General features: G+C 46.9%; 1 protein-coding gene across 1 annotated transcript; it reads right to left on the bottom strand.

Annotated features, from left to right (window-relative positions):
* Positions 1–2,421: 2,421 nt before the first annotated feature.
* On the bottom strand, positions 2,422–7,582 carry CASP14 (caspase 14). The gene is made up of 7 exons (XM_040444759.1): positions 7,401–7,582; positions 5,581–5,652; positions 4,410–4,559; positions 4,094–4,319; positions 3,836–3,952; positions 3,532–3,635; positions 2,422–3,022 (listed from the first exon to the last, which is right to left on the bottom strand). Exons 2-7 carry the CDS (start codon positions 5,605–5,607, stop codon positions 2,918–2,920), a joined length of 729 nt encoding a protein of 242 aa, XP_040300693.1. The 5' UTR covers positions 5,608–5,652; positions 7,401–7,582; the 3' UTR covers positions 2,422–2,917.
* Positions 7,583–8,863: the final 1,281 nt, after the last annotated feature.

Here is an 8,863-nt window from a genome sequence, read left to right as displayed (position 1 = left end):
AGGACTATTACTGCACTATTATAGAATGAGGGGCCCTGGGTTTCCGATTAAGAACTTGGTGACTCTACCTGTTGGGATGAGCACTGGGTGTTGTATGGAAACCAAGTTAACAATAGATTTCATATATTAAAAAAAAAAAAGAACTTGGTGACTCTAAGGGTGCCTGAGTGGCTGAGTCAGTTAAGTGTCAGACTCTTGATCTCAGCTTAGGTCTTGAGCTCAGGGTTATGAGTTTAAGCCCCACGTTGGGCTCCATGATGGATGTGGAGCTTACTTAAAAAAAAAAAGAAAGAAAGAACTTGGTGACTCTAGTTAAGTCCCTCACTAATGAATTGCTTATGTTTCCTGGAGTTCTAAGAGGAGGAATACTTTGAAGCTACACTTGACTTCAGTAGGAAAGGTGTGTTTGATTAGTCATGCCTGCCATGGGCTCCTGGATAAGAGACAGGTAGTACACTTACTAAATATCTGTGATCCTGTAATTAGCTGATCTCCAGGGTCCCTTATGGTTCTGAAAAGCTACAGTCCTGTGTCTGGATACTTCCTTGGGAACATTCTGGAGATGACATCGTGGTGACAGTCATGTAAAATATATCCACTTGGAATGGAAATATGGCTGCTGACGTCACAAATTCCCAACGTGTCTGCTTTTATGAAAGAGATAGATGAAACTCCTGATTCTCTGTTCATGATGGACATGCCTGGGAGGCACTGGGCCGTTGGGAAAAAGAAACCAAATCCATAATGCCCTTCACATCGGCCTCACATTTCAAGTACAGAGCAGATTCCAGACATACTTTTATAGTTTGACATCTGTTTATTGAACTTCCATTATGTTGATCTAAGACTTCTTCCCGCCCTCAGTCTTGTAATCATCAGTGTCTCATCCTGGGTGAGAGTGGAGAATAAACTAGAAAGAATGTTGGGAATGGTTCTTTGGAATATGTATGGGTGGGAGGTAGTGGAAAGGGAGTGAAGGGAGAGAAAGGGCACCCGGTTAGTGAAATGGTGATAGCAAAGCCTCAGAAGCAGGAATGAGTAAAGGGACATTTGTGTTGGAGGAGTGAATTCACACTGGGGGAGGTGAGAGAGGAGTTTAGCTGATTGCGGGTACAAAGGGGAATTGTAAGCGTGTGAGAAATCAGGATGTGGGGTTTGGCCTTGTTATCTAAATGATGGGGCACCGTTGTGTGTTCTTGAGCATTCCAGGCAGGTGAATTGTAGATGGAGGGCAGAGATAGGGTGAGATGGGCAGGCAGAGAGGCAAAGAAGGAATCTGGTAAAAAGATGCAGGCAGACACAGAGGATGGACTTGAGCCTCAAGAGTGACTTGTAAGGGAAGAGAAGACAGATGTGAGAACGGTTTCAAAGTCAGGCTGTGCTGGACACAGTGCCTGGTGGCATATGAAGGGTGCAAGAAGAGAAGAGTGTGAGTTAACTGCAGAATTCTGAACCTGGGGTCTGGGGTGAGGGTTCCAGGGAACACTTGGAGGAGGAACTAGAGGAAAAGACTCATCTCTAACCATGAATTTCCAATAATGGCAGATGTGCCCACAGGTTATTTCAGTAGGGAAGGTCAAGGCTGGAGATGGGGAGACATGAATCATACACTTGGCAGGCAGAGATCTGGTTCAAATTCCAGCCCAGTGCTGGTATCCCATGCAGGTAGCCTTGACCGTTGGGTATTGAGGGCTTGTAGGTCTTCCAAGGAGCTCCTATCTCCAAGTAGAGAAAACTTTTCTTAGAAAGTTCCTCTAATTAGAAAATGTTTTGGGGCACCTGGGTGGCTCAGTCGGTTGAACATCTGACTTTGGCTCAGGTCATGATCTCATGGTTTGTGAGTTTGAGCCCTGCATCAGGCTCTGTGCTGCAGGTCAGAGCCTGGAGCCTGCTTCAAATTCTGTGTCTTCCTCTCTCTCTGCCCCTCCCCTGTCCCCCCCCTCTCAAAATTAAATAAACATTAAAAAAATTAAGAGAAGTGTTTTGATGATTCAAGACTTAGCAGGCAGTGGCAAGGGGGCTGGGCTGGAAGCCAGACCTTGACCCTCCTACTGACTACCTGTGTGGCATCTGACAAGCCTTTTAACCTCTCTGGGTCTCTATCTTACTGTCCGAAAAGTAAGAGGGTGACTTTAGAGGATTTGACATAGCTCCAACATTCTCTGATTCAGACTGGTTAAAAGTGAAGCCTTGAGAATGAATACATGGATGGATTTTCTTGGAGAGAAGGCTGAGTCCAGGGCCTTTGGAGGCATTAGTTAGTAGGGAGAGACTCAGAAAAAGATGAAACTTTTTCCGTTAGCCAAAGAGAGCCCATAAGCTAAAAGGAGAATCATGTCAAGGCACCATTTTGCTAAGGAAGAGGAGTCTTGGAAAGAGAATGATTCTTGCCTTACTGAATTTCCAGGGGTAGGGAGGGAATCTCTGGGAGATGGAAATGGATATAGTTCTTAAGAGGAGGTTGTCATTCCAAGTGAGATTCAGGAGCCAGTGGAAGTTTGATTGGGATGGGAGGGGGCGAGTGGACATTGGTTTATCAGTAGAGTATCTTGAGCTTTATCCGGTAACATTTGTCTAGGTGTAATCAATAGGAGAAAGAAAGGGTTTCAGTTGAAGATAGGAGCAGAAACTAGGAGAAGTGAATGTACTCTTAGGTTGCATTAATAGAGATAGAGATTCCAGCCTGAAGAAGGTGATATTATTGCTGTGCCCTTGTACTATGTTTTAGCTGGCTTGCTTTAAGAAGGACAGGGACAGATGGAAGGAGGATCTGTTTGAGGGGTGTGATGAAAGAGGGGGCTGGGTGCCACTTGGCCTTGAGAAGAAAAGATTTTAGGGATGGGGTAAGAGCTGCCTCTAAATATCTGTGGGGCAGAGAGAGCCCTTGAAAGACAGCCCCTCCTTGCCCCTTGTATTTCTATTGCAGATAGAGCCGTTTCCGAAGGGTGCTTTGGATCTCGGGATTCACTTTCCTTGCTTTTCCTTCCTGAATCAGCTCTGCTTCTGCCATCCGCCGGGTCACCTGAAGCAAGAGACGTGGTCAGCTTGGGGCTGGGTCCCTGGGGGAATTGATGTAGTGGGCTTATGAGGAGAAGGTTAGAGAACAAGGTAGGTGGGTTTCCACGTCCTAAAATGGGAGACCTTTATTGTCTCACCCTATACCATAATCTCTAGGGAATCATTGGTTGGACATTCTTGTTATTATTATTATTATTTTTTTTTGCCTAATCCACCATGAAAACACATTAGAAGAAAAAAAAAAGTTTTCTCAACCAACGGTTCAACTTACGGGTTTTATTTACAGAAATTTACCTGTATTTCATCTAAATTATCTCACATACCATGGGCTTTGGAATTTCCTGCATTAAGGAAACTTATTGCTAGGATATTGGTATCCTATTTTCTGTGTTGGGGCATAGGTTGAATTTGGGGCTAGGGGTAGGAGAGGGTGAAAGCACAGTAAGGTTTGGAAGAGGCTCAGCCTCCCTGCTCAGGCTGGGTGAGGGTTCCCGTTACCTTGTCCCAACTCACCTCTGTCAGAAGCTCCAGGATGGGTCCTTTCCTCTCTGTGAACACGTCAACCAGAGTCTGGATGAAGCAGGAGCCCTCTTTGTCATGTCTGTATGCGATGTACCCTAAGGATTCCAGAGAAGAGGGCTCAGAGAGGTCCGATGGGAGATGGAGTGTGCGCGCACGTGTGTGTGTGTGTGTGTGTGTGTGTGTGTGTGTGTGTGATGCAAGAGGCCCTGGGAAAGGGTGGGTCCTGGAGGAACATCTCAGGAGTGGTGGGTGAGGAATAGTGGGAGACCACCCTGTGCCCGCTGGGGACTCATACCCTCCACGGTGGAGTAGATGTGGAGGGTGTCCGTGTACGTTGGGATGGTTTGGGGACTGTCTTTGGCGATCATCACGATATCGTCTCCACTTACTGTTTCACCGGGGTCCCTGTGTTCTGAAATACCAAGAAGAGGAAGAGGCAAAGTCAGAGACAGAGGTGGAAAGGAGATCATAAGACGGACTGGCAACCCAAGGCTTAGCTGGGGCTGTGGATCTGGGGTTGCGCTAGATTCTGTGTTCTTGGCTTTGTCCCCACCTCCTCGACAGGCCTGCACGATGTACACCTTCGGCTTGGCTCTCAGGGCCCGGCAATTCTTGTTGTTCAGAACCTCGAAAAGGTTTTCCAGCTCAACCATCTTCTCATCCTCTCCTTTGAGGCGACCTTCCAGCCCATGTGCCATGAGCACCACAAACGCACAGCTGATGAAGTCATCCCGGGCGTCCATGGCCTGCTGAAAATTTTCCAGCTCTTCCTGGAATTGCTGGAACAAGAGGAATGGCCAGACTCAGGTGTGGCCCCAGAGCACACCTTCTGGCCCAGCCCCCTCGCTCACTGGCCCGGGGCACAATACCTGGGCGGTAGGGTTTCTCTTCATGGTGCTCTCAAATCCCAGCTGCTGGAACATGCGTTCCAGGGCGTCCAGGTCTGCCTCCGAACCTTTCCGGGCTTTGGTGACGCACAGTGTCAGGGCTAAGCGGGCACCTGACATGTCGTATACCTCCTGGGCCAAGAGTTGACAAAGATCATCAAAAGGGTAGGGAGGTCAACAAGAAGCAGAAGATGTGGTCCAAAGAGGCCTGGGGTTTGGGTTGCTGGGTAAAATACAGGATGCCCAGCAACACTCAAATTTCAGATAAAAAAATGTTTGTGGGGGCACCTGAGTGGCTCAGTTGTTTAGGAGGCCGACTTTGACTCGGGTCATGGTCTCATGGTTCATGAGTTCGGGCCTTGTGTTGAGCTCTGTGCTGACAGCTTGGAGTCTGGATGCTGCTTCAGATCCTCTCCCTCTCTCTGCCCCTCCCCCACTCCTGTTATGTCTCTGTCTCAAAAATAAATAAACATTAAAAACTCAAGTTTTTTAAAAAATATAAGTATGTCCCAAATAGTGCATAGGATATACTTACATAGTATAAGATTATTTGTTTTCAGAGTGAAGTTCAAATTTGAGTGGGTATCCTTTATTTTTATTTGCCAAGTCTAGCACCTTAACCTGGGATCTGGTTCTGTTTTAACTCTCTGTGCACTTGGTCAAGTCATTGCTCCTATCTGAGCCTCAATTTCCAAACACAGACAATGAGTGTGTTCATAGGAGATTGTGAAGGTCCCTTCCAGCTGTCACATTGGTGGTTTCGTCTCTCTCTCCGTCCTTCCTAAGAGTGTTCTGAGCATCACTCTCTCATTTGAAGAGGTCTCAAAATTTCTGAAGGTAATACTGAGATCCTACCTTGTCCTGTCCGAAGAAGAAGGATATTGGGGTCAAAATTTCTTTTCTTATCTTCACTATCAACCATAGTGTTAAGAATCTGATGGCTGAGAGAGGTAAAGCAAGGTCCCTCCACCCCAAGTGGGTTTCCATCTCTGTGTTTTTCCCCCCCTTCATCTGAATGATCACAAAGCATCTTCCAGCTCTGAATCCATATCATGATTTTTCACCCTCTCCAATATCTCTGAAGCATTAAGCTCCTTACCTTCCCTCTCTCCAGATGCTCCCACCCCTCTCCCCAAAGCTGCACCCAACCAACCTCCTCCAAAGGCTGAGGGTTGCTCATGTTTCCTCTGATCCTGAGTCCGGCTCTCTGCACTCTTGGCTGATCCTGGGGGATTAAGAGAAGATAGTGTGAAGGTCTCCAAGGGAAGCCAGAGGGGCTCAGGGAACAGACTAGTTTGTCTATCTGGATTTTTGTGACTGAATAGAAACCCGGTGTGTGTGTGGGGGGGACTTGGTTCATGGCCAGAGCCGGGCAAGAGACGAGAGTAGTGAAGTGTGTCTTCTCTAGTGTGATGACACTCCAGCTAAGCCCACACTGAGATGCCATCCATCCCCCTGGAATTTTCCCTATCCCTCCCTCAAGACCCTCGCCAGCTTGGACTTCCCTCTGAAGGCCCTGGACTGATGAGGGGGAAAGTGGCCCCATGTACTCCCCTATGCTGCCCAGGAACTGATAGGCTGGGGATACATCAACAAGGAGACGCTTTGGGATTGGGTTTAAAAGGACAATGTCATCAAAGTGGGGGAAGACTGCTTTAAAACTGTCCCAGTGTGTTTCTAATCCAAACAGATCAATCCACCTTCCTCCCTCTGCCTTGAGCCTGAACATCTGTCTGAGTTCTTTGTTCTCATGTCTGAGTTCTGTTTTACTTTCTGGCTGAAGAGAATCTGACTCTTGCCATATTCTTGGTGTTTTCCCACCTCCTTGCCTTTTCTTACACTTCCTCTTCAGCTTGGAATGTGTCTTTACTAGTCAAGACCCTTCTCTGCCAATTTGGATGAATCACATCTGCTATGACTTCCCCCCGCCATGCACTCATCCATCCATCCATCCATCCATCCATCCATCCACTAACCCACGCACATATCTATCTATCCAGTAAATTGTTTCTGGGTACCTATTATATGCCAGTCACTGGGAATAAACTGTATAATATGGACACGCTCCCTACCCTCATGTAGCTCTAGTCTATGACAGAGATGAATATTAAACCCCTCTTGCTCTCAGGGCTCCTGGCTGGCTCAGTTGGTGGAGCATGCAACTCTTGATCTTGGAGTTGTGAGTTCGAGCTGCATGTTTGGTATGGAGATTACTCAAAATAAAATCTTAGAAAAAAATCTCTCTTGTTCTCTCTTACACACACCTGCACACATATGCGCGTGAGTGCACACACACACACACACACACACACACACACACTGGAGCCAGTGCTGTGAGGGAAGAGGAACCAAATACTGTGAGCGAAAAAGTGAAAAAAGCATGGACTCTGGAGCCAGATAAGCTAGAATTAATCTTGCCCCTGTCCCTTCCCAGTTGTGTGACCCCGAGCATCTTATTCTCCTCTCTGAGACTTGGTTTTCCCATCTGAGAAGGACCTTGGAAAAGCACTAGATGCCTTACGGCAATGGCCCAACAAGGAAGGTTTTACCACCCCTGTTAACCCAGTGGAAGCTGCCTCTCCCTTCTCCAGACTCCTGTAGCACTGCATGTTTATACTTGTGTGACAGCAGTGCTTTTGATTCTTCCTCTGGTGGCTGAACACGCAGCTCAGCTTGTAGCGTCGAAAACCGAATTTCCTTATCTCTGTCTCCATCAGGGCAGGCAGTGCGGGAATGGGCACAGAGGTGGTGCCCAAGGAAACTTGTTGAGTAAACAAATAACAAACAAACAAACAAATAATGAAAGGATGATGGCTGGATGGCTGGATGCAAGTTTCTTCAGTTCTGCCCAAACTGCCAGAGCATCCATTCATGCAGGAAGAGGGAGAGAATAAAAGAAAGAGAGAGAAGAGAGAAGAGGAGAGAAGAGGAGAGGAGAGGGTGGAGAGAACCAATATCTGCTAAATTACTTACTGACTCTAGAAATGGCTGCTCCTTAAAGCCGAGCCAACCAAGTCTTGGTGCTCTGCTAACTGCCAACAGGGCTAAGTACCGAGGAGGGGTCAGGTCCACGTGCTGCCCTTGGAGAAGGAGCTGACAGTGTTTCTCCTGTGAGGCCTGTGTATAAATTGGGCAGCACAGCCATCTGGCCCTTTATTGCAAGTGAGTTTTCTGTCACTCAAGAAACCTCATGGTGGGAGGGACACACCCTTGGCACAGCCTTGGTGACGAGATGGAACCTAACGCCCTGGCATGAGTCATGACGAAGCTTAACCAACACCCCCCTCGCTAAGGAGGCTGGGGCAGTGAATTAAAATCAGCCTGGGATTTTACACCAGCCCACCCACAAAGCAACCCCTGGGTCCGGCTCATCAGGCTACCATCAATCCATCACGTCCATCATTATGCTCCCTTCCATCCCGTCCACATTCAACTGGGCAGATGATACCAATTTCACTTGTTTCTTGTTTCATCAAGTGTTAACTGCCCCAAGAGATCAGTACTGTTGCTCCCAACAGAAATTGACTCACAGAAGTGAAATGACTGCCCCAGGTCACCCAACCAGAAATTGACACAGTTGGCCTTCAAACCCACGAGGGTCTAGCCCCAGAGGGTCTGGTTCATCTGCATCAGCAGACTCAGCTGCTTCTCTTCCTCACAACCTTCCTCCTTGATTCTTTTTCAGCCTTTATTTCACTTCATTTTATTTTATGTTATGCTAGCAGAGTTAAAGAGATGTAATTCACGTACCAAGCAATCCATCCATTGAAAGTGTATAATACAATTTTTTTAAACTATTTTCAGTGTTGTGCAACCATCACCACAGCCAATTTGAGAACATTTTCATCACCTCAGAAAGAACCTGTGCCCTTTAGTTGTTGCCCCCAGGCTTCCCTCCACTCATACCTCCCAACCCTAGGCAACCACGAATCTATTTTCTGACTCTATAGATCTCCTTGTTCTAGACATTCTGCATGAGTGGAATATGTGGTTTTTTGTGCGTTTGGTTTCTTCCATTTAGCATGATGTCTTCAACGTTCATTCATGTTGTAGCCTGTATCAGTATTTCATTCCTTTCTATGGCTGAATAATATTCCATTCCATGGCTATACCCCATTGTGTTTATCTATCCATCCATAATGGATATTTGGGTTGTTTCCACCTTTTGGCTGTTATAAATGATGTTGCTATTTGCAGCAACATGGATGGAGCTGGAGGGTATTATGCTAAGTGAAATAAGTCAGTCAGAGAAAGACAGATACCATATGTTTTCACTCATAGATGGATCTTGAGAAACTTAACAGAAGACCATGGGGGAGGGGAAGGGGGAAAAAAGTCACAGAGAGGGAGGGAGGCAAATCATAAGAGACTCTTGGATACTGAGAACAAACTGAGGGTTGATGGGGGGGTGGGGGAGAGGGGAAAGTGTATGATGG

The sequence above is a fragment of the Herpailurus yagouaroundi genome, unplaced genomic scaffold (assembly GCF_014898765.1).
Source record: "Herpailurus yagouaroundi ecotype Mexico unplaced genomic scaffold, PumYag 193, whole genome shotgun sequence".
In the NCBI taxonomy this organism is placed as follows: Eukaryota; Metazoa; Chordata; class Mammalia; order Carnivora; family Felidae; genus Herpailurus; species Herpailurus yagouaroundi.
The sequence above is the reverse complement of the archived record's forward strand: the minus strand, read 5'-3'. Positions and strand labels throughout refer to the sequence as shown.

Coding starts and splice junctions, on each gene's coding strand:
- CASP14 (XM_040444759.1), bottom strand. CDS start 5,607: ATGAGCAACCCTCAGCCTTTGGAGGAG. Junction 4,560..5,580: donor ACCCTCAGCCTTTGGAGGAG/GTTGGTTGGGTG, acceptor CTCTTGGCCCAG/GAGGTATACGACATGTCAGG. Junction 3,023..3,531: donor TCCTGGAGCTTCTGACAGAG/GTGAGTTGGGAC, acceptor CTCTTGCTTCAG/GTGACCCGGCGGATGGCAGA.